At 35.9% G+C, this 26183-nt stretch overlaps 1 protein-coding gene across 1 annotated transcript in view; it reads right to left on the bottom strand.

The window, feature by feature from the left end:
• Positions 1-26183, bottom strand: part of USP25 (ubiquitin specific peptidase 25) — a gene marked incomplete at its 3' end in the record, with an annotated part of 179832 nt that overhangs the window by 16796 nt on the left and 136853 nt on the right. Inside the window, exon 21 of the mRNA XM_069073063.1 lies at positions 20729-20907. Coding sequence (XP_068929164.1) covers positions 20729-20907 — 179 coding nt within the window. The remainder of the gene's footprint in view (positions 1-20728; positions 20908-26183) is intronic.

Raw genomic sequence — 26183 nt, 5'->3', positions numbered from 1 at the left:
CTCCAGGGCCCATGCACTATTCACTGTGCCACTTAGCTGCCCCAGAATTCTTATTTATTATCCATACCTATCAGAACTAAAGTGACATTCCTATGAAAAAAATGCCAAATGCCCTCCCTAGTGAAAGGAACCCACTGCCTCTTAAGGTAGATCACAGATGTAAGGATGGAAGTGATCTCACCCTTATTTTGTGATAACACCCTTATTTTGGAGATAATAAAACTGAGGCACAGGGTGTTTCAGTGACTTGCCCAAAGTCATTCGGGCATGGTGACTTCACTATCAGTGACCAATATGACATAGTCATTGCCTGAGGTTGCAGAAGCAATTACATAGCAAAGCCAGGGTTTAAATTCAAGTTCTTCAAATCCTGTGTTCCTTCTACTACTGAACACTATTGCTGACTACTCATTAAGTGGTTGCCTGAAGTACTGAGATTTGTTTCAAGTAGCAAAATGAATGAAGCTAGAAATCTCAGAAATTACAAGTAATTAAAATTTCCCCTCTGATCTTGCAGTACAAATATTCTCTTCAAATGCCCACCCCACAGGAAAACCTAGTCTGAATGACCTCAGATGAAGATTATAGAAGATCTAGGGCATTATTCAGCTCTCACATTAATTTCCTTTCTCCTTCAACCAGAAATATTATTTTTTTTTTTTTACCCCAGCAGGTTTACTTTTAATGTTGAAACAGAGATACCAAGTTTTTCAAGGAAAAAACCTCACCTTATAAAACCTAGCCTTTAGGGTTAGAGTTTATAGAAAATATTTCATTCATTCATTCATTCTCTCTAACAATGAATCAACTATTGATTAATCTTCTTAGCCTATTATACGTGAGAAAAAAACAACATACATAAACAACATACAAACATACCTGGGAAAGAAGGAACACAGAAAGCCTCATGTGGGAGGTGGTATGTAAGGTGAGCTAGGGGTGGCAAGAAGTAGAGCTGAGGACTGACTATATACTAGGCACTGCAACCTATTTGGTTGGAAATTTTTTCCTTATATTGAGTTGAAAACTGTTCAAAATCTCAATCCAATACTCCTGATTCTGCCATGTGGGGTAAAACAAAGTAAGTCTAACTCCTCTCCCACATGATATATCAAATGCTTGAAAACTGGTACCTACCATCTATGCTTCCTCAACCTCCCTTCCTACCACTCTGCCAGTCCAACTCTTCTTTTTTCCAGGCTAAGTATTCTCAAAACTTTTAAGTGGGCATCACAGAGCATCACCATGAATCACCATTTCTTTCAGACAGATTGTCCTCAGTATGGTAATCACAACGGACGGTTCTAGCACTCCCACTAAGTGCCACACAGTGCTCTAGATCAGCACAAAGCACAAGGTGACTCTTACCTATCTTAGTCCTGAATACTCTGCCTTTCTTAATGGATAATTATGTTAACTGTTTTCCTAATGTTGAAACATCCTGGGTATAATTTAAACTTATTCGTGATGAATGATTTTTGGGATTTCTACAGTCTGTTTGACAGGATTTGGTTTAAAATTGGAGTCAATGTTCATGAGTGATTTTGGACTATACTTTTACTTTTTTGCTATATCTTTCCTTGACATGGGTAAAGGACTATATTTGTCTCATTTCTTTTGGGAATAATTTGTGATGTAAGACTATTAACTCTTCTATAATAACTCTGATCCATGACCTCTAATTTGATAGAATTCTCATCAGGACCAAGAGTTTTTTCTTTTTTTTCCCCCTTTGGTATTTCATTTACATCTAGATCTATTTCTGTTTCCAATCCTGGATTATTAACATCTTTCTGTCCTTCTGATATTTTATATATTTTATGGTATTTCTCTTTTTTTGTGGGTTGTCAGTATTGTTAGCATATAAATATAAATGTGTGTATGTTCTGATTTTAAAAATTTCTTCTGGTTATGCTATGATTTCACCTTGCACATTTCTTATTTTACTAATTTGATTTTCTGCTCTCTTCCCTTTAATCAGGTTAGATAAGGGTTTATCAATTTTGTTTGTCTTTTCAAAGAACCAGCTTTTATTGATCATTTTTGTATTTTTGTTTTCCCTTTAACTTTTAATATCTCTCCTTTTGTGCTTATTTTTAGGTTTATTTGCTAATTTTAAAAGAGGCATATTAAGTTCTTTAATCCTTTCTTTTTCTATTTTTTTGCATGTATGTTTATAAGGATGTGATTTTCTCTGCAACTGTTTTAGCTTCATTGCAGAAATTTTGATCTGTTGCTTGATAATTATAATTTTCTTTTATATACTTATTCAATGTTTCTATAATTTGTTCTTTGACCTGTCCATTATTTTGGATTTCACTGTTAAATTTCCATTTGTGCCTATATCTTTTGTTTGTAGTCCATGAAATATTTCTATTTTTTTATTGCATTATGGCCTGTAAAGGATATATTAACTTTTACTTTCTTTTTACATTTATCTGTAATAGCTTTCTGCTCTAGTATATGGTTAATTTTTTAAAGTTTCAAATGGTGCTGGGAAATATGTATATTCTCTTGCTGTCCCATTTAAAAGGACATCATCAGTCTTTCAACTTTTTCCAGCCATATGTTCAGTTCAATATTCTTTTTATCTTTCTGTTATACTTATCCAAAACTGACAGAGAAATACTTAAGTCTCCTGTCACAGTTGTGTTACTGTCTGTCTTCTAGTCATTCAGATAATGTATCCTTTATGACTTGGATGCTGCAGCATTTGGGGCATATAAGTTTATTGTCTATGTTTTCTGTCATCATAAGTTTCCTTGCATATCCCTTTTTATTTTTGGAATGTCTCCTTTTGCTTTGTCAGATAGCACCATACAATTTATGCTTTTCTGGAATCTACTGATGTACAGTAAATATTTTTCATTCCCTAAGTTTTATTTTATGTATTTTTACAACTGTGTTTGTAATCAACAGATTGTAAGATTTTGCTTTCTTATCCAATCTGTCACTCTACTTGTTTTATTGGCTTGTTTAATCTATTCACATTTAAAGTTAAGAGTTAGTTTTATATTTTCTGTCATATGTTCCTAATATAACTTTTTTAGTCATGATCTTCCCTCCTTTCTTCTACTATAAAGTCAGAATAATGTTCCTTCAGTTACTTTACTTTTAGTCTTTTTTTTTAATTGGATCCACTGCCACTAGCTTTCCTCTTTCACACATTCTGATGCCCTGCATTTGTTTGTTACTTATTTCCCTTTGGGATTTTATTTGTCCATTTTTCTCTCTTTTTTCATAGGTTATTCTCCCCACTCCCCCACCCCAAACCGTCCTTCCCCTGTCCTTTTTCCTCTAAATTAGTTAAGTAGATACTCCCTTCCTCTCTTCCCCTTTAACTAGTCCAGTTAATTACTTGTTGTTGTTGTTGTTGTTGTTTTAAGTTTAATTTTTGGTGCCCCTTTCTGGGATTTCTCTCACTCTCTTCATTATTGTTCCCCTCCTTCTCTCTCATTCTCGGATCCATGACCTCTACGTATCTGGTTTCTCTCTTTTGATTTCTTCACACAAAGTTTCCAAGGCATCTATTCTAGGCTCTCTCCTATAGCTACCTTCTGTTACTATCTTGTAATAAATAATAATGATGATAACAATGATAACATAATAGCCAACACTTACTTGGTACATACTATGTGCCAGGCACTACTATGTGCTAAGGGCTTTACAAATATCATCTCATGTGATCTTCACAAAACCCAGGGAAATATGATTATACAGCATATTAGAATATGCTATTATTATCCTTGTTTTACAAATGAGGAAATCAAAGGCAAACAGAGGTTGAAGAATTTAGCCAGGGTCACCATGGCCAGTAAGTGTCTGAGGTCAAATTTGAATGCAGGTCTTCCTTATTTCCAGGCAGCTAGTTGGCCTGGCCTAGCATCAGGAAGACTTAGCTTCCTAAGTTCAAATCTGGCCTTATACACTTATTAGTTGTATGACCCTGGGCAAGTCACTTCACCCTTTCTGCCCCAGTTCCTCATCTTTAAAATGTACTAGAGAAGGAAATGGCAAACCACTCCAGGATGTCTGCCACAGAGCTCTAAGCACTGTACCACCCAGCTGCCATCTATGTGCCTCATTCCCAGAACAAAGCCAATCACTGCAGCTGTCAGAGAAGGCACTGTCCCATGGTAGGTCCCCCTTCCCTACCATGTTCCTGATTATGTAGCCTAAAACTGTGTGATGTATAAAAAGTTTGAAAGACATAGTTTCTGGGTAATCATCTTATTAATAACACTAGCATATTATTAATCAAAGGACTGCCATTTATTTGGCTGTCTCTCATACATCAAAGACTCCTCATGGAACCCATTCACTGCTTATATGCTCCTGGATGAGTGGGTGTTCCTGAGGGTGGAAATAAACTCTGATTGGATAACAATTAATGAAAGAATGAATATTATAATAACAGGTAGACCTATTCTAATAGGGTACATGACTAGGATCTCTCAGTCTTGGTCAATGAGACTTATCTGTATTCATATCACCTATCTGACAAAAGGAAAAACACACATTTTCTCTAATCAGACAAGCCAGGATAAAACACAATGGGTTTCCCCACCTGGGTGCAGTCTGAACAAGATATAGGAGAAAGTTCATCTGATCTTATTTTTAGCATTTTCTTTCAGATGATGGTTTGGCCTAGCAAAGAATAAGGTTTCAGAAAGGGATGAATCCTGTGTCTCCCCAATATTAACAACTACTTATTTAACAGTCATTTCTCTCAACTGATCTAAATGCTCTTCTGGTTACCATTTTTTCCCCACTTGCCTCAAAATCTCCTCCTTTTGTCCATGTTCTCTTACTCCCCTAGAAGCCAGTTGTCCCCAGGGGCTTCAACTTTCCCCCTCTGATTTAGGATGAGTCTATTTTTCAAGCACCAAATTATCCCGGCCACACTCAGTATGTCTCCTGTCACAGACCATCTCTCTTCTCCCATAGGGCACTTCATCACAGAAACCTCTCTGAGAACACAGAGTTCACTCTGCCCTCACTGCCAGCACTTGATCTGATCTTGATACATCATACTCCTTTTTCCTGTTCGTGGATCCTCCCAGGCTGTAATGTAGTCCCACAAACAACAGCAACTACAATGACAATATTGATTCATCTGCAGGCAGGTCACCAGGTTCTGTTCACAATGTCCTGTATCTGCTTCTTCACTGTTGTCACTCTAATAAATTTACTCAGACAATTATCCGCTATGTCACCCTGGGTAAATTATTTAACCTCTATTTTGCCTTTGGTTTCATTATCTATGAGAGATAATAATTTCCTATTTCCCTGAGTTTTTGTGAAGATCAAATGAGATAATATTTGCAAATCACTCAGAATGCAATAGTGCCTGGCACATAATATGCATTAAATAATTAGCTATTACATTATTATTATTACAAGATAGGAACTGAAGGTGTCTCCAGGAGAGAGTCTAGAATGGATACCTTGGAAACTTTGTATGAGGAAATCATTAAAGTAAATACCTTTATGGAAGATTTCTGCCTTCACCTGTCTCTTTGTATACATTTAAAAAGATGTCTCTTACTGGTCTCTCTGTTGCTGTCCTTGCCTGCTGCATTTATTCATTGCCCCTTTTATTTACATTGTTTGAGGTTTTTGAGAAGCAAATAATCTCTTTGGTTCTGTTGTTCTTTATTGAACATTTATCTTTTTTCCCTGTACTGTAAAGTTCAGAATTTCTGGGTAGGTTCACCCTGGGCTGTATGCTGAGCTCCAATGTGTTGCTGAACAAATTATTCCATTCCTTCCTGTGTTTTCTAGTATGTGCAAAATATTCTTGCATTATTTAAATTCCCTTTCCTTTGTATTTGACAGCCTTTCTCTTAATCATTTATAGTATTTGTTTTTGAGCTGAATTGTTAAATTCAACACCTTCTCCTCACTGTGTGTCTTGGAATTTGTAGCAATGAGGACCCCTGTCCCCTAATGTTCCCAGGAGGTGATGTGAATTTTTCTATTGGAATTTTGTTTTCTATTTTCCGAAGTTCAGAGCAGTTTTTTTTTCCTATTTTTCCTTCATTACAGTGTTATGTTGGTTTTTTTTTTCTTCTGTTATGTTCTTGGGGGCAATTTGTGATCTTTAAGTTATCTCTACCTCTCCTGTCTTTGAGAACAATAACTTGTACTTATACAGTTAGCATATTTTAATATTGTTACTCATTATTTTTCTTCTACATTGTCCTTTACTTCTATGTATTTGCATTCCCAAACGACTGCTCTCTTTTGGGTCTTTGGTGAGGCTCGCCTTTGAAGATCCCATTTTTTTCTATTTGATCATTATTTTTGCTGTGTAGGCCATAATGCTCTCATAGTTATCATTTCTCTTCTGAATGACTCAGGAATAGAGTTGCAGTTCCATATTTCACTCAAATTCCACAGGATACTCTATCTCATCAACTGTTGGATAATTCCTTAGTTCTGCACCACGTATTCACAGATGCCTGAACTTGTTTACTAGATCTAGAAGCTGTATTTCCTTCTCTTCTTACTTTTCCTCTTGATTTATCTGTGAATGTTCAACGTCTTTGAGGTTTCCTCATCCTGAAATATTTAGTGATTTCAGTCTATTTTCCCCTAGTGCTCCCTTCCCGACTCCTTCCCTCTTGATTATGGGTTTCTTTGGGGGTTGGAGTTCAAAAGTTTCTCAGTCTCCTCCCATGGCATGCAATTCACTGTTTTCCAACCTAGGATTCCACCCCATGTGACTTTTGGTTGAAGAGGACTGGCTCCACCTGGACGCTATGATCTTTTCCTTAGGCTTAGTAGACTGCTGCACAGCTTACACCTCCTGCCCCCATACACACGCTCTCCTGCTCCCTCTGTTCTGTAATCTTTGGTCTGGCACCAGCAATTCAGAGCTTTGGAGTACTGGTGCTAAAGGGATGTCTGCCCTGGGACCAACTATGCTGGTGTTACATTGTTATGGCTCTGCTAGGATTTTGCTCCTAAATGACTGTAGCTGTGATGGCTTTCTATAGCAGTCAGGGCTAATATTTACAGTCTGGAGCTGGCAACTACATGTCACTAGAAAGAGAGAGAAAGGGGGACCAGGTTGTGGGGGGGTATTTTAATGTAAGCCTGTGTTGTCTCCTCGGGTCTACTAGTACAGCCTCGTTGCAGTAGCATGGGTATCGTGCTAAGTGAGTTCAAAGTCAGTGAATATCAGTACTTTTTTTAGAGGCTTCTTTTGGATTCTGGGTGTCCTAAAGCATGAATCTATGACACATGATTTCTGTTTTGAGAGGTTTGAGAAGTTGTGAGGATCAGAGAAAATGCCTAGCCTTCCGTCTTGTTGGTCACATGATCCAGAAATAAAAACTCTCTTTAAAAAAATAGAATTATCCTTATCCTGTTGTGAGCACTTCTATTTTTCTTAATTTTTCAGTGGATCAATAATCCCATTCCCCAGTTCATTTGGTCTGCTAGGATGTCTTTCTTCTGGACCAAGTAACTAAAATTGAACAGGGGAAATCAGTTGTATTCTATGTTCCTATGTATCTTGGGACTCATCTCCTTAGTAATGAATTTTTGTTGTTCTACCCTTTTCATTCATGGCAGAGAAAAAGTTCCACTTCTTTTTCATCCATTATCATTAACCTGTCCCTCACCCACTAAGATGTCCTATCCCTTATTTGAACCTTTCCTTTTCCCCCAGTACTTGGGGATAGTGAAGGAAGGGTCCAGATGCATAATTTCATTAGCATATGGAAAATTCCTCAACTGATACTGATTAGCAACTTGTTTGCAACTAAAGTTTTAGATAATTGATAGGGACACTAAAATATTTAAATTTTTCCATGTCACAAGGCATGTGACAGAGGCATAACTTAAAAGGCCACTTTGCCAAATTCTCATCTAGGCAAAAACCAAACAAACCAAAAAAAAAACTTTTTTGTCCTTAACATTGTCAGCATTATTGCATCCCTAACAGCATTCTTACAGGGCTTTGGCATGCTTAAGCATTCATCCAAAATTACTTGCCCTTGCTTCACTCTAAGTTCACCAATGAGCTTTCTATTATAAAATGAGATTTCATTTTCCTGACCAAAATGATGGGGACTTGGATAGGGACAGATCTAGCTTGTGAAGACTATGTTTGGTTGAATGCTTGTTAATCAGATCAAGCAGAATTTAAGCTGGAAAATGCCTAGATAAAAAACTTTTAACCTAAGTATAACAGATTCTATCACACATGAGAGGGAAAGGAAGTATTATAGAGGAGATGCATAACAAGGAATATAGTTAAAGTATCAGAAAAAGGGTCAGGAATAATAATGATAGTCTTTCACATGCCTGTATAAAAACACATTGAGTGTGGATAGTAAGGAAAATGTGCTTGAGATGTTAACACAGGGAAGCAACTGTGAATTCATTAGAAAAATGGCTTGTGGTCTCACGAACGGAGGATAAGAAATTGTGTTTAAAAGAAACAAGTTTAACAATAGATTCATCCCATATACTTAGTATTTAGAAATATATATATATATATATACACATACATATATGTACATATATATGGACATGTCATAAATACATTTAGATATATTTTTTTCTTCATGATTAGTATGCTCCCACCTCTTGTACAGGGAAGTGTGAGTATGTACACCTAAGATCTTACTGATATAGGAAATTCCCAATGAAATAATTGAGTGTTTGTAACTTATACTGTTAGAGGGTTGTCTGAGTAACTGAGTGGTTAAGTGACTTGCCTAGGATAACACAAAGTATGTGTCAGAAGCTGGACTTTAACTCAGGTCAACCCAAGGCCAGCTCACTAACCACTGCACGGACCATTCTGTCTCTCAAGAAGATATACTCTTATGCTAAAATTTACAAATGTAAAGGAAGAATTTGGCAGTAATATAAAGATATAAGATAAAGTGAGAAACAGAAAACATTGTAGGGACATACCAGATGAAGAACAAAAAAAATGACTTAAAAAATAAAACATAGTTGTAATGAGGGATTTCAGGGACAGCTAACATTTGCTGAAAGTGACTATAAAATTCTACAATCACAACTGTGGTTTCTCCATTGGCTAAAGGAAGAAGTGGAAAAAAAGCTAAAAAAACAAGACATGGAAGCTTCCTCACCCTTGACAGAATAAGACCAGCAGCAATTGATCAGTTATTATTCTTGCTACTGGAGAGTCACCATTTTCACAGAAGTCTTCCTTCCCTTCAGTAGCTAGTTCCTAGGTGCAGGTGTCTTGCTCTGTCTCCAATTCCTAGTGCTGCTAGACACAGATAAGAATCCTCCAAAGTAGCTGGGCAGAGGGTGACCTATTCTCCTCCAGGGCCCCAGCAGGGGGGGAATTCTTTATAGGAATCCAGTGTAGTACTCTTTTTTTATTTGCAAAATGAGCATCTCCTCTCAATAAAGACACCTTACTTTACTGCCTTGTTGAGAGTTCCATGTTTCCTTGTACTGGGCTTTCAGTAATTCAAAACTTCCAAGTTCTACATTTAAGACACTTCCCAAATTAAAGCAATGAGAAGAACTGTTACTCTGGAGCTAATTCTGACCAATAAGAAATAATTGTTTCATGACACTGAAGTAAAAGAAGCATGTTTTCCTAGAAATCTGAAAAGAGAAGAATGCTGCAATTGGCCAAACACATACCAGAAACTTTAGAAATGCAGATTTCAATAAGTTCAGGAAAAAGGATGAAACTATTTAATGGTCAAAGACTCCAAAAAAGGATGACAGTTCAATAAAAATTGTTGCTGTTGTTCAGTCATTCAGTTGTGTACAACTCTTTATGACCCCCACGGAACATCATTTCCATGGTGTTTTCTTGGCAAAGAAAGTGGAGTGGCTTGCCATTTCCTTCTCCAGTAGACCAGGGCAAACAAATGTTAAGTAATTTAACATTTTTTAAAAAATAAAAATAAAGAATTTTGAGAACTTTTATTTATAAACTAATGAAGAATGAAATGAACAGAACCAAGAGAACAATTTGCATGAAAACACAGTAAAAATAAATAACCTTGAAAACCTTAATGACTATGATCAATACAATGAACATACGTGATTCCCGAGGACCAAGGATTCAATAGACTCTTCAAGGAGATGCAAACACACATATGTGTTTGTGTATAGCCATTGAAGGGTTTTGTTTTGCTCGATTATGTATGCGTATTACAAAAAAATTTTGCAATTTCTTTTCTATTTTTTCCTAATGGGTTAGAAGGCAAGAGAGGGAAAAAATAGATTTCTATTCATTTTTTTTTAACAGAGAAGTGAGGGGATGCTACAGATGTGAAATGTTACACGAACTTTCAGATGAAGTGACTGCGTTGTTAGTTTTGCTTAACTCTTTTACCTTGTTACAAGACATCTTTCCTAAAGTGGGAGTGATTGTAAACGTTTGTAATACAGAAACAAACCTGAAAATGTAAGACTTTTATTAGAGATGTTTAATGAAAAGTATGTATTTTCCTCTTAGTCTGAATGTATTGCTCTAAGTTAGGGAAATTCTTTGTATTTTTATATAACCAAAATAAAATACTGTGTTTATTTCTTCTGTATCACAGTTGGCTAAGATTTTTTTCTCCTACCCAGTCATGTAGAATTTAGGCTTCAAATATCCTATATTTTTTGTGGTGCCCTCAAATATGGCTGTGTGATCTCCTCAATTTGGAGGTACTCACCAAAGATGCAGATTGCAATGCATTCATGCCTGCCTATCCAGGCAGTGCTTGCCCATGCCCTCTCAAAATTTTCCAAAGGGAGTATACTAAATATGCTGAAATCCTGTCTCACTTTTCCCCAACTGACATCACTAGGGGACCAGTGGAACATTTCAACTGTATATTTTCTTTTTAAAATTTACATCACTGATCCATTTGGAACTTACCATAATGACTGATATTAAATGCTGGGTTAATGTTTTCTGAAAAAATAGTATTCAGTTTTTCCTGGAGATTTGTTAAATTTTAGGTTCCTTCCCCAATGAATTTAGTCCTTTCATTTATCAAATATTAGATAGCAATAAGCATTTGGTTCATAAACTTTGCTTACCTAATCTAGTCTACTGATCTGTTTTTCTACTTTTTTAAAAATCCAGTATCAGGTACTTTTGACAACACATATCATTTTAGACCTGAAAAAATGCTATTTTTATTTCATCTTGCTTTGTCCCATTTTCCCTTTTCTTCTACTTCTATGTGAATTTTGGTTTTGTTTTGTCCAGTCCTATAAAATATTCTATTTGCATTTTAATTGGTTTAGTGTTAAATCATAGTAATATAATTTCTACTATCCTAACTTAGATGGGCCAAGAATACTGAATTCTGGAGGTAACTAGTAGCACACGGGATAGAATGCTGGGCCTGAAAGCAGGAAGAACCGATTTTAAATTTATTGTTAGATAATAAATAGATTCATGATCCTGGGCAAGTCATTTCATTTCTGATTTCCTAAGTTTCCTCAAATGTAAAATGGGAGACAAAAATAGCATCTGACTTGCATTATGTAATGACCAAATGAGATGCTTGGCACATAGCAGGCTCTCCGCAAATATTTATTTCCTTATCCCCCCTTCCCTTCTCTGGGTGTCTAGCTCTTCATTTATTCCTATTTTCTTTTTTGTTTTTCCAAATGCTTTTTAACTTCTGATTTACATCAATCATTTCCACCAGATTTTGAGTTACGAATTTTCTCCCTGTTTTTCCCCTACCCACCACCCCAAAATAGCAGTCCCATAGGATACCCCCTCCTCCAATATGCTCTCTCCCATATCTTCTCCCATACCCCCTTTGAGTTTTCCATTAGGTCAAGGTGGGTCTCTATGCCCCAGTGCCTGTATACCTTATTTCCCAATGACATATAAAATAGTATTAATAGTATATATATATATACACACATATACATATATACACACATATACATATATATACACACATATATAATTATATATTATATAATTATAATAATATTAATAGTATATATACTACATATATATACTATACACATACACACAAACACACACACACATATATACATATTTTAAACATTTGATTTTAAAACTTTGAATTCCAGATTCATTCCCTTCCTCCCTTTTTCCCCACTCTTACTGGGAAGATAAGCAGTTCAGTATAGGTAATACATGTGTAGCTAATGCAAAACATTAACATAGTAGATATATTGTAAAAGACTGACTATATTTCCCTCCCACCTATCCTACCCTCCACTTGTTCTATTGTCTACTTTGATCCTGTCCCATTTCAAAAGTGGGTGCTTCCAACTTCCCTCCCCCCAGACTGCCCTCCTTTCCATCATCCCCCCTCTCATCCCCTTCCCCTCTACTCTCCTGGAGGGTGAGATACCCTATTTAGTGTGTATTTTATTCCCTCCCTGAGCCAAATTCAATGAGAATCAGGTTAACCCATTCCCTTTTGCCTTCCTATTCTTCCCCTACATTGTAACCATTTTCCCTTGGCTCTTCTGTATGAGATAGTTTACCCCATTCTGTCCCTCCCCATCTCCTCTCATTATATTCCTCTCTCACCTCTTAATTTCCCCTTTTAAGTATCATCCCTTCCTATTAAATTGGTCCTGTGCCCTCTATCTATGTATAGCCATAAGTATATATACACACATTCACATATGTATTCATATGTCCGTATACCCTCCTATATATATATATGTATACATATATATATATATATATATATTCCCTTCAACTATTTTCATACTGAGAAAAGTTTCATCAGTTACAATTATTTTTTTTTCCATGTAGGAATGTAAATAGTTCAACTTTGATAAGTTCCTTATGATTTCTTTTCCCTGTTTACCTTCTCATGCTTCCCTTGCTTCTTGTATCTGAATGTTAAATTTTCTATTCAACTCTTTTTTTTCAGCAAGAATGCTTGAAAATGCTCTATTCCATCGAATGTCCATATTTTCCCCTGAAACATGATACTCAGTTTTGCTGAGTAGGTGACTCTTGCTTTTAATCCCAGCTCCTATGCCCTCCGGAATATCATATTCCAAGCCCTTCAATCTGGTAGAAGCTGCCAGATCCTGAGTTATCCTTATTGTGTTTCCACAATATTCAAACTGTTTCTTCCTGGATGCTTGTAATATTTTCTTCTTGATCTGGGAATTTCGAAACCTGGCTATAATATTCCTAGGAGTTTTCTTTATGGGAGCTTTTTCAGGAGGTGATTAGTAGATTCTTTCAAACTCTATTTTGCCCTCTGATTCTAAAACATCAGAGCAGTTTTCTTTGAGAATTTCTTGGAGGATGATTTCTAGGTTCTTTCTTTGATGATGGCTTTCAGGTACTCCAATAATTTTTAAATGATCTCTCCTGGATCTATTTTCCAGGTCAGTGGTTTTTCCCAATGAGATATTTCACATTGCTTTCTATTCTTTCATTTGTTTGGATCTATTTAACAGCATCTTGATTTCTCATAAAGAAATTAGATTCCATTTGCTCCAATCTAATTCTGAAGCAATGATTCTCCTCAGTGAGCTTTTGAGATTCTTTTTCCATCTGGCAAATTCGACTTTTTAAGGCATTTTTCTACTCTTTTGCCATTTGAGTTAGTCTATTTTTTAAGGTGTGATTTTCCTCGGTCAGGGTGTTGACTCTCATTTCGTAATTTTGTTGCATCATTCTCATTTCTCTTCCCAATTTTTCCTCCACTCCTCTTATCTGCTTCTTAAGGTTTTCTATGGCCTGAAACCAACTCATAGTTTCCTTTGAAGCTTTTGGTGCAGGAGTTCTGACTTCACTGTCTTCCTCCCGTTCCATGCTTTGATCCTTTTTGTCCACAAAATAGGAGTCTAATGTGGGATTCTTCTGTCTGCTTTGCTTCCTTTGCCTGGTCATGTTGCCACTCCATTACTTGACTTTTGGGCTTTTTGCCACAGCAGGGCTCTGCTACCAGACAGGGGAGCTTCGTACCAAAAGGTATTTGTTGGGTGCCCTCTCTGAAGCCTTGACACGCTCTGGCAAGCTGGTCACAGACCCCAGGACCTCCACCCTAGACCACCATCTAGATCCAAGCAGTTTAAAGCAAGAGCAATTACCCCTTAAACTGGTCACTTGATCCCCCTGCATTCAGCAGTCCAGGAGCTGAAGCTGCCACGTGGTAGCAGCTGTGCCCTCAGTGGCTTCTCGCCATTGGGGCAAAAGCCAATGCACTCCCAGCTATTGGGTCACAAAGTCAACACTGCACTGACCTCTCACTTAGTCCTTAGCATCTATGTGTTGATAATTCTGGATCGCCACAGCTGCTGGGAGTCCCTCCAGCCTATGGCTGGTCATGCCCACTCTGGGGCTAAAACCTCAACATGGAGCTGGGCTTGGCTCCCAGAGTGTTGTGATGGGTGCTTGGGATCTATGTTTGTAAAATCTATTTGTAATATCAGTTTTTTATGCCAATTTGTAATATCAGTAATGGTGGGGTGCTTGGGATTTATATTTGTAAACTCAATAACATCAGTCTTTAAAACCAGTTTGTAAAATCACACTCCCCCCCCCAAGTCTCAGAGCATTAATTCTGCCCCTTCCCCCTGCAGAACTCTGCCTAGCTTCAGAAAAATAACTCTGCCCAGCAACAACTATCTCAGCTTGGAACAATAACAAACTATTCCTATGAATCCTTCACTGAAGTATCTATAAACATTCCAGCTTAGGCAACTATTATCTCCCCCTTGTATAGTGTCCTGCTGCCCCTATGAATCCTTTGGTACCCTATGTCTAGGTTGACTCCTCGGCTGCCTCAATGAATCCTTCAGGACCCTATCTGTGGATTAACTCCTTAAACTATTATCCCCTGAGTCTCCGGTTAGCCTTGGTTTCCAGACATCAATCTTGTCAAACATGACACTGATGGGTGGTAGACTGGGCACTTCTTCATCAGCCCTTGACCCACCTAGTTAGCATAATTGGCATGGGTTCTACTATGGATTACCCTATAAAAACCTTAATTCTACCCCTTTAAGGTTACAGGTCCTCTAAAGGACTCTAGCCCACTATACAGCCTAATAACCCTTGCCTGCTGTAAAGTGTATAATAAACTTTTACAAGTCTGACTCCAATTTGGCTTGAGCTGAATTCTTTCAAGACTGAATCGCAGGCTCTCTGATCTTACATAAGATCAGAGTTCCTGCTGAACCTATTGTGAGCCATCCCTCATCAGCTGCACTGGTCGATTCCTGCCGGCCTGCTGGGCTATCCTCAGTGGGAGGTTAGCTTCTCTTTATCGTTTTGTGGGTTCTGTAGCTCCAAAATTTGTTCAGCGTCCCCTTTTACATGAATTGGAGAAGGTGGAAGCTGGAGCCACGCAGAGGTCCTGTTCCTACTCTGCCATCTTGATTCCCACCCCACCCCATAACTTAACATTTTTATCAATGTTAAGTCCAGGGTCACATAGATAGTATGTGTCTGAGGCCAACTTTGAACTTAGGTCTTTCTGACTCTTGGTCCAGTGTTATATGCACTGAGACATCTAGCTGTATCTCAATAAAAATCATAGGCTTTCAAAAACCAAATTCTGATGATATAAGAGTGAATTATTCTGACAAAGAAGAAGGATTCATTTTGGGAGACCAATGTGACTCTAAACAATGTACTGGTTTTTAAAATATTAAAAATGAAAACAAGTACACAACCAATGAGGAGATAGGTAACATGAAGGTGAGCATCCAGAAGGAACAAAAGCTTTAGAAAATCCCAAGGACAACCAAAACAGCTTTTGAGTATATTGAAGGGACTTATATGAATATATGAAGTATACTGGAGGGATGGGACTATTGTTAGAATAGACTGTATAATGCTGAGATATCATGGAGAAAATAATACTCAACAGTTTTCATCTTTCTTGTCAGGGAATTATTTTCAGAACCAAAATAATCAAACAAAAAAATTTGTTTTTGGTACTAAAAGATATATAATGGTATAATAAGGGATCATCTAGCTGTCCTAAAATACAAAGACTTCAAGGTCCTAGAGACCTAAAATAATTCACAGATGGGATTCCTGAAGAGACATCAATGACCATTAAGGTATTACGGAGAATGAAAGAGGTACCACAGATTGAAAGATAAGGAAATATTGTTATTTCACTAGGGCTAATAACAGTTACTTCTCATGCATTATAAAACTTTCATTTTACAGATGAAGAAACAGATGGAGAGAAGTGACTTGTCCAAAGTCACTTGATTACTAATGTGGAATGGCTATACTTCAAACCGATAGGGGGAATTTTGGAGGAGAGACAGATTTATGGGGTGGAGAAAATGAGCTCCATTTGGGATATGCTGAGTTTGGGACACTGATGATATATCCAGATGGAGATATCCAGCAAACAGTTGGTCCTATTGGACTGTAGCTCAGGAGAGAGATTGGGGCTGGATATATACATTTAGGAATCAGCTGAACATCTCCTTGGGAGTTGATAATAAATGGTAATAACTGACACAGGGCTTAAAGGTTGGAAAGGTTTGAAAAGAATTTCAGTATCTTAGAGAGAATTTAGAGCAAGAAGAAGACCTAGGAAAAAGCCTCGGGAGTGCTCTGGATTCACTAAATACAAGTCTATCAGACCACACTCATTTCAGTTTTTTTAGTTACCAGGTCAGAGAAGACTATATAAAGACTATGTTACCTGGACTTCAAACAGGCCCAAATTCTTAAGACTGAAAAAATGTTTGCTGTACAATAAAGGCAGATGAATAAATGGATAAACAACTACATTTAAAGGCTATTAATCAATGGACTGATGTCATCCTGAATAGACATTTCTACTGGGCAGCTTGATGGCACAGGGGACAGAGCACTGGGCTTGGCATAAGGAAAACCTGAGTTTAAATCCTACCTCAGGCACTTATTAACTGTAAGCAAGTTACTTGTTTGCCTCAGTTCTGCCATTTGTAAAAGGGGCTGGAGAAGGAAACAGCAAACCACTCTTGTGTCTTTGCCAAGAAAACCCCAAATGTGGTTATGAAGAGTTGGATGCGATTGAAAAGGTGCTATATAAATGTTGCTATTATTATTATTATTAACAAGACACTGGGCTAATTACAGTTCTGTTTAGTTCAACTTGCAAAAATACACTTACATATTGCAAAAAGAAAATGGCATTGTTGGTAAATTCATGGATACTAATATTGAGTTGGAAGAAACAGCTAGTATGCTGTTTAACTTTTTTTTTTATTTAGCCTCCCCTCCATTCCAAAAAGCATATATAAAATATAACACAAAAGAGAGTTGCATATAAAACCACTGATTTATTTTATATAATTTGCTTTTTCAAAAAGCATATAATAAATTCAACTTGCTACTTTCAAAACTGACTAACTTTTCTGTGTTTCCTTTTGAAGTTCTTTATTCCTCTGTGAGTATGTTTTAGTGTTTAATGTTTTAGTGACCCCTCTTTCTTTCTCCTTACTTTTGGTATTATTACTACTTCTTAGCTGGGTAAGGCTTACTACTTTATCTCCTAAACTTTTGTCCTTTCAATTCTTTCCCCCATGAGCTTTTAGATCTCTTCCTTCATTTTTTCTAGGTATCCATATGGTTCCATTAGAAAATCTATTTTTATTTAAGTGCTTGTAATTATCAGTTACTTGTTCTGTCTTTTTGGGGAATCTCCTGATTTGCAATATATTATTTTAACTTGCATTTTCTTTGGTTGTCTCATCTGCCCAACTTTAATTTCTGAACTGGGGCTTTATTCCAGGGGCAGCTTCTTCCCCTTGCTGTGCTTTTGGGTGGGGTGTGTGCCCCTGCTTAGTGTTGACCGAAGATACCTTGGGGTCATGTGCTGACTGCCTCCCAGGATTATGCTTCCTTGAATCTTTAATGCACACATATCTCATTCACATCTCATAGCCTTCTATGTCATCTCTAAAATGTGAAGCATCTATCTCTAAGACCCTGGGCCTGAGATGTCCCACAGTTAAGTAAGATTCCTTGTCTTAATATTAGGGTTAATGTTGTCAATTTTTGATGCCCCTTGTGTTTTCCTGGTGGAGCCCTTTTCTCTTGCAGGCTTAAGACAGAGATCCTTTCAAGGCTGTAAGTTTATCTGGCTGTTCTCTGTTCCTAATGCTTTTGCTGTGGGGTCACCTTTCCTATTGCTCATGGGCTCCTAGATGACATTTATGCAGTTATGCAGTGGTAACAGTCATTTCAGTTTCTTACTGCAATTCTTGATCATTTTTCACTATGAAGTGACTTACAGATTTTGTTGGAATAGATGCACCAGAGCTGGGCTGTTTGCCTGTTTGGCAGCCATCAGTAAATGCTTAATAAATTACCTGACTTAAGTCCTCTTGAAAGGAGGTCTACTTCTAATAAACTGTAATTTTAAAGGAATAATTGCAAAATTCTTCATACACATTCTAGAAATTCATTGTACAAGTAAAGATATGTGGCAAAATGACAATTCATGTTAAAAAAAATTAAAGGTTTCAATTAATTCCAAGTTCAATATTAATCAACTATATAACATGGCTGCCAAAAAAATAATGCAATCTTCGTCTGAATATAAGTAGAAATGGTCCCACTAAACTCTGTGATCAGACCATTATCTGAAATATTGTTTTCTGTTCTGAGCACATTTTAAGAGGGACTTTGACAAGCAAAGTATGATTAAATGCTCAAAGACTTAGAAATGGGATCCTAAATCTAAAAGACATTTAGTCTAATTCCCCTCATTTTATGGAAGGGGAAACTAAAACCCAAAGAGGTTTAACCTAAAGTCACACAGCTAGTAATGTAACAAAGCCAGGATTTAAACCCATACACTAATTCTTAATGTGGCACTCTGGAATATCATTATATTCAAGGGGCCTCTCTTTTCAGAATGGCTGACACAGAAGAAATGCCATGGAGCTGATTAATACTAAATTTGGGATCAAATATTTAGAATTATAACTTAAATTTTTTTTTCCACATAAACTTTCATTTCGGTGGTATGATAAACTATATCACACTAGGAGTGGTTGAAGGCACAGGGTACATTTAATATGCAGAAAAGATAGTGATCTTCAAATATTTAAAGGGCCATCAGGTTAAAAAGGAACTGTATTTAGAATTGTATTAATCTTATGTCTCCAGAAAGAAATCCAAGACTAATCAGCAGAAGTCACAGGGGAATGGCTTTTAACTGAATATAAGGAACTTTATGACAATGTGACTTGTCTAAAAATGGAGTGGGTTGTCTATAGGGATAGTGAGCTCCTCATCCCAGATGTGGACAGGTCACAAGGTAGGAAAACAATGTAAGCTGAAGTTATTACCAAGAGAATTGACCAATAGAAACGGGGATAGATAGCTACTAAAAGTCCCCTCCAACTATGAGATTCTTTGAGAAATGGGTAAAAATTCTGCAAGACTAAACTAAAATTTCTTTTTATCCTCCAAATGAGTGATTGTGATTTTTGCTTTCAGAAGAAACCAATAATATGCATAGAATCTGAATAAAGAGTTGACTGTTTATAAACAAAACAAACAATCTGCAATATCATTGATCATCAATTACTATTGATCCCCAACTTTAAAAGAAAGAGTACTGTGGTGATTAAGGAAGGTAAATTATAAAAGCATTGAAGGCCATTTATTTGTTCAATTAAAAGTACTAAATACATATTATACTACAGTATACTTATGGACCCAGTATTCTATGTCTCTATATCCCCATCACTATTTTTTCATAAATCAGTTTCAAAAAAACAAAAACATTTGATGACCATGATACAATTCAACAACAACTAATATTTTTATAGTGATTTAAGGTTTACATACAAATATTAGCTTCTCAAAATGACCTTGAGGTAGGTACTATTATTATCCTCATTTAGCAGATGAATAAACTGAAGGTGAAAGAAGATAAGTGATTTGATGAAGGTCTCATAGGAAATAAGTACATGAGGTAGAATTCAAATTTAGATTTTCCTGCCTCCAAGTCCAGTCCTCTAATCATACTGCCAACTAAGCTGTCTGATATGTCTATAAACTTCAGTAGCTTAAAACAGCACTAAGACTTTTAGAACATCCTATAGAAAGAGAACTAAAGTTATATATGTAGATATACATACATATTAAATGTGTACATCTATGCATATGTGTATATATATACACACATATATAGATGTACACATTCAATGGAACCATCAACAGTCAATTCTTGGTTACTCGGGAGCTATTTTTCAGCATTCTTCCCCTTCCTACTTTCATTTGTTGTATAATTTTCTTTTATTCAATATGTTAGCATAATCACCTGAGGGCAAGATAAGAGCTGAACATCAACTATTCATTGTGTAAAATTGAACTGGTATAATGAATTCCACAGAACTATAAGAATTATTTTCTTATAATGGAATTTTGCATAAAATATTTGAATCATCTGAGACATGAACATACTTCTATTATAACAAGATTCTGTTATAGTTATATTCACTGTAATGAAATGATTGCATACTTCCTTTTAACCAAGTTTAAAAGTATATAAGCAGGAGATACTGAAGATATTAAATAAATCAGGTCTTTGGATTGAGAACTGTATTTTCCATCAATAACTGTCCCCCATTATATAATGGTTAATAAAAGTTGGGTTGAATTATTTTAAGTGAAAAATTTAAAAGATAATTACAAATACCATGATGACTTTAAAACGATGCCAAATTATGAACAATATTAGACAATTATAAAAAAATTAAATCAATAGTTTCATTTTTTAATTACCTTTCATCAAAACTCAAATTGCGATTTCCAAACTGTTCCAACAATGTTCTCTCAATTATTTTCTTTGGTGATTGGTTCTGGATAAAATAGACAACTGCATGGTGTAATCGATAGTCTGTTTCTGGTGGAGTATCTTCTTGAGCGAGCTTTACCAACCTTGCATATTCCAATTTTATTGCCTAAAAAAATATACAGGAAATGCCCATTAAAGTAGCTAAAACAAAATGAACAATATATTAAAAAACAACGATCCTGACACCATGAATAATCACACATATTCTATTAATTATTCCTTATTACTATCTATATAAAATCTATCATGTCTATATATAATATATATATATTTTTTTTGATCCACTGTTTTCTTATGGAGTGCTTTGTCTCTAGCAACATTAATTCATTTTTCTTATGGAGTGCTTTGTCTCTAGTGACATTAATTCATTTTTGTACCATATTCTCTCGGTTTAAATATTTCCTATGTAAATAATACTAAGAATAAAGTATTGTTATACAACAGCATATAATAGATAAGAACAAAATGATCATTTTTTCTTGACCAAAAAATATACATCTAAGTTTGAACTTCATCATCTCTGATATTTTTGGAATACTATTTATGACTATGTAAAATATTTTTTGAGAAAACTGACTCTAGATTGGTATGAAAAGTATGGGTTTAAATTTTGATTGGCTAAATAGTGCATAACAGACAAGATTAGGAAAGGAAAACCTGTTTGACAGACTCATCCTTTAAAACGCCAGAAAAAAATTAAATGAGTCTGAACCATATTAAGATTGTTTTAAAAATTCGTATTAAGGGGCGGCCAGGTGGCTCAGCGAGTAAGAGCACCTGCTCCAGTGTCGGGATGACCTGGATCAAATCTGGGCTCAGATACTCAGCACCACACCCAGAAATAACTGGCCGTGTAACCTTGAGCAAGTTACTTAACCCCGATTGCTTATTAAAAAAAAAATTCATATTAAAACACCCCAGGCTATTTTATACTTAAAAAACAAAAAAGGTAGGTTGGATTGCCTCTGCATAGCTTAGCTATGACTGCTGACAAATCAGACCTAGTCAGAATTAGAAATCTGGGTGCCTTTTAAATTAATAAAGGATTACACAAAATTTTCCACATCTATTTGTTTATAAAAATATAGTGTTTTCAGTATGGTCAAACTATCTCAGAGCTGAATAATTGTATAGGTGTATAAGATGATATAGAATTATGATGCCTTAGCTCTCATCTCACTACTTTCCCCCAGAGTCGGGGGTCTTCTGGCCATGGAACATCCATGCTCCCACCACTCCAGCTCCCTTCTCTCATTCTTCCTAGGGTCTCCATCTTGAGGAGTTCCAGGGCAGCCAGTCTTTATTTCTCTCCCAGTTTTGTCTCTGACTTCACAGGCTGCAACATCAGGACTCCAAAAAAGTACCTCCTCTTTCCCCAGTCTCTTCTTTTTTAGATTGTGTTCATATTTTATCTTTCCCTAGAATGTAAGCTCCTTAAGGGCAGAGATTTTCTTTTTGCTTATAATACAGTGCTTAGCACTGTGACTAGAATATAGTAAATCCTTAATAAATGTTTGTTGCTTTGCTTTCTTTTGTCTAAACAAAAGCCTGACATCCAAAATCTAGAGAGAATTTGCAAAAACCCATAAAATAAGGAGCTAATTCCTACTAGACAAGTGGCCAAAATCACCCGAAAAGCTGTTTAAAAGTACTAATAATCAAAGAGTTGAAAATTACTCCATAAAACAACTTTGACATATCATCTTTCTCATACTAAAAGAATAGGCAAGAATGACAAGGTACCGTGGAGTGTTGCACTTGACATCAGAGGGTCTGGGTTCAAGTCTATATTCACTCACTTATTGCCTGTATGAACTTGAGCAAATATCTGTACCTCTTGGAGCTTCAGTTTTATCGGTAAACAAAGATGCTGTATTAGATGGCTCCTAGGGCCCCTATTCCAACTCTAAATCTATGGTTCTGTGATCTAAGTCTATAATGGGAAAAATTCAGTGTTGGCGATCTGGCTTTGACTGACTTTTGGGATGAGGGGGAGGGCAACATGGAGTACCTGTATTTTGTTTGGAAGTTCATATCAGTTCAGAAAGTTAATATTAGACCTCATTAAGAGAAATAAAGATGTAAAAATCATGCTATATATATAGTTTACTGAGGTCAGACCAATTCTGGGACTGACATTTTAGGAAAGACATTGAATAAGCTAAGGATCAGTTAGAGGCAACAACAGGAATGGTGAAGGTCCTGAAATTCATGCTACATCAGGATCAAGAGAAAGAAATAAAGATGGTCAGCCTAAAGAAGATGATCTGAGGGGTTTGGGGACCAGGGCATGAGAGTAGATGCTGACAATGAGTAACAGAAATTAGAAAAAAAAAAGGTAGTAGGAATTTTAAGAAAGAAAAATGAAAGTTGACTTTGGGTCTTATCCTTTATGATCTTCGATGAGAGAAGCAGACATCAGAAACAAAAAAATCAGGAAAGGTATTGAGCAAGCAAGATAAAAAATTCATTAATCTGGGATGGTAAATAGCTAATAGTCAGGTTTCCCAGGTACCTGCAGAAGATAAATACTAGTTTCTGTTGTGTAGACTGGGTTCTGAGTGAAGACTTGTGTCTAAAGTTCTGGTTCTGAATTGGATACTGGGAACAAAAATGTTGAACATGATGTATTATTTTTGTAAATAGTATTCTATTTTTACATGTCAAGATAGTTTCCAATATTCATTTTATTATAAGATTTTTGAGTTCCAATTTTTTCTTCTTCCCTTCCTGCCCTCCTCCCTCCCCAAGATGTCAAGCAATCTAATGTATGTTATACATGTGCAATCATGGAAACATATTTCCACATTAGTCATACTGTGAATAAAGAATCAGAACAAAAGGAAAAAACCATGAGAAAGAAAAAAAAGATGAAAATAGTATGTTTTAATCTGCATTCTGACTCCATAGTTCTTTCTCCGGATGTGGATAGCCTTTTCTATCTTGAGTCTTTTGGAATTGTCTTGGATCACTGTATTGCTGAGAAAAGCTAAGTGAAACATAGTTGGTCATCAAACAGCGTTACTGTTACTGTGTACAATGTTCCCCTGGTTCTGCTCACCTCACATAGCACAGTTCATATAAGTCTTTCCAGGTTTTTCTGACATCTACCTGCTCATCACTTAGCAAAATAGTATTCCATCACATTCACAACTTGTTCAGCCATTCCCCAATTGATGGACATTCTCTCAATTTCTGATTCTTTGTCACCACAAAAGGAGCTGCTATAAATATTTTTGTACATGAAGGTACTTTTCCCTTTTTTAATCACTTTGGGATACAGACCTAGTTATGGTATTGTGGAATCAAAAAGTCTCCAAAGTTTGACTGCCCTCTGGGCATAGTTACAAATTATTCTGCAGAATGGCTGGGTTGATTCACAATCTGCCAACAATGCATTAGTGTTCCAATTTCCCCACATCTTCCATTTTCCTTTTCTGTCACATCAGCCAATGTGATAAGTGTGAGCCAGTACTGTAGAGTTGTTTTCATTTGCATTTCTCTAATCAATAGTGATTTAGAGCATTTTTTCATATGACTATAGTTAGCTTTAATGTATTCATCTGAAAGCTGCCTATTCATATCCTTTGACCATTTATCAATTGGGCAATGGCTTATATTTTTTATAAATTTGGCTCACTTCTCTGGATGTTTGAGAAATGAAGCCTTTATCAGAAACACTTGGCTATAAAAATTACTTCCCCTCTTTCTGCTTTTCTCCTAATCTTGGTTGCACTGGTTTTGATCAGGCAAAACTTTTTTTAATTTAATGTAATCAAAATTATCCATTTTGTATTTCATAATGGTCTCTATCTCTTGTTTGGTGATAAATTCTTTCCTTCTCTATTGATCAAACAGGCAAACTATTCCTTGTTCTATAAATGTGCTTATTTTATCACCCTTTATATCTAAATCATGTACCCACTTTGACCTAATCTTAGAATAGTGTGAATGTTGGTCTATAACTAGCTTCTGTCATTTTATGTTCTGGTTTTCCCATTAGTTTTTGTCAGTGAGTTTTTTTTTTTTTTTTTTTTTTTTTTTCCCATTTTTTTTTTTTTTGTTTTTTTTTTTTTTTTTTTTTTTTTTTATCCCAGAAGCTGGAGTCTTTGGGTTTGCCAAATAGCAGATTACTATGGTCATTAACTGCTGTCTCTTGTGAACTTAATCTATTCCAAATCTGCTATGGCTAGGTGCCCTCCCTTTGCATTTTTTTTCCAGTAACTCCCTTGAAATTCTTGACTTTTTCTTTTTTCCCAGATGAATTTCATTATTTTTTCTATCTCTATAAAACAAAGTTTTGGGTAGTTTGCTTGTTATGCTACTGAATAAGTAAATTAATTTAGGCAGAATTGTAATTTTTATTATATTAGCTTGGTCTACCCAGGAGCAACTGATATTTTCTGAATTGTTTAGATCTGACTTTGTGTAAAAAGTGCTTTGTCACTGTGTTCATATAGTTTCTGGGTTTGTCTTGGTAAGTGGACTCACAAATATTTTACATTGTCTACAGTTATTTTAAATGGAATTTTTCTATTTCTTGCTGCTGAACTTTGTTGATGACTGAAATGCTGACGATTTAGGTGGATTGTTTCCTACTACTTTACTAAAGTTAATACCCTCAAGATTTTTTTTTTACTTGATTCTCTAAGTATATCAGCATATCATCTACGAAGAGTGATAGTTCTGTCTCCTGCCTACTGATGGTTTTAGACAGAGACCACTTATCACTTTAGAGAAACCTCCATTTATTGCTATGCTTTCTAATGCTTTTAATAGGAATGGGTGCTATATTTTTTTCAAAAACTTCTGCATCTATTGAGATAATCATATGATTTATATTGCTTTTATTATTGATATGGACAATTATGCTAACAGTATTCCTAATACTGAATCAACCCTGCATTCCTGATGTAAATCCCACCTGATCACAGTGTATTAACCTGGTGATAAATTGCTAGAATCTCTTTGCTAATATTTTATTAAAATTTTTTTGCATCAAAATTCATTAGGGAAATTGGTTTATAATTTTCTTCCTCTATTTTGGCTCTTCCTGGTTTGGATATCGGCACCATATTTGTGTCATAAAAGCAATTTGGTACAACACATTCTTTGCCTATTTTTCCAAATAGTTTATAAAGTACTGGAATTGTTCTTTAAATGTTTGGTAGAATTAACTTACTAAGCATCTGGCCCTGGAGATTTTTTCTTAGGGAGCTCATTGATTGCTTATTCAATTTCTTTTTCCAAAATGGGGTTAAGTATTTTATTTCCTCTTCTGCTAATCTGGCCAATTTATATTTTTGTAAGTATTCATCCATTTCACTTAAATTTGTTGGCATACAAAGGAGCAAATTAGCTCCTAATTAATAGTTTAATTTA

This window comes from Petaurus breviceps, unplaced genomic scaffold (genome assembly GCF_028583685.1).
Source record: "Petaurus breviceps papuanus isolate PSGF00001 unplaced genomic scaffold, PetGlider_PUasm1.0 90849, whole genome shotgun sequence".
Taxonomy (NCBI): domain Eukaryota; kingdom Metazoa; phylum Chordata; class Mammalia; order Diprotodontia; family Petauridae; genus Petaurus; species Petaurus breviceps.
The sequence above is the reverse complement of the archived record's forward strand: the minus strand, read 5'-3'. Positions and strand labels throughout refer to the sequence as shown.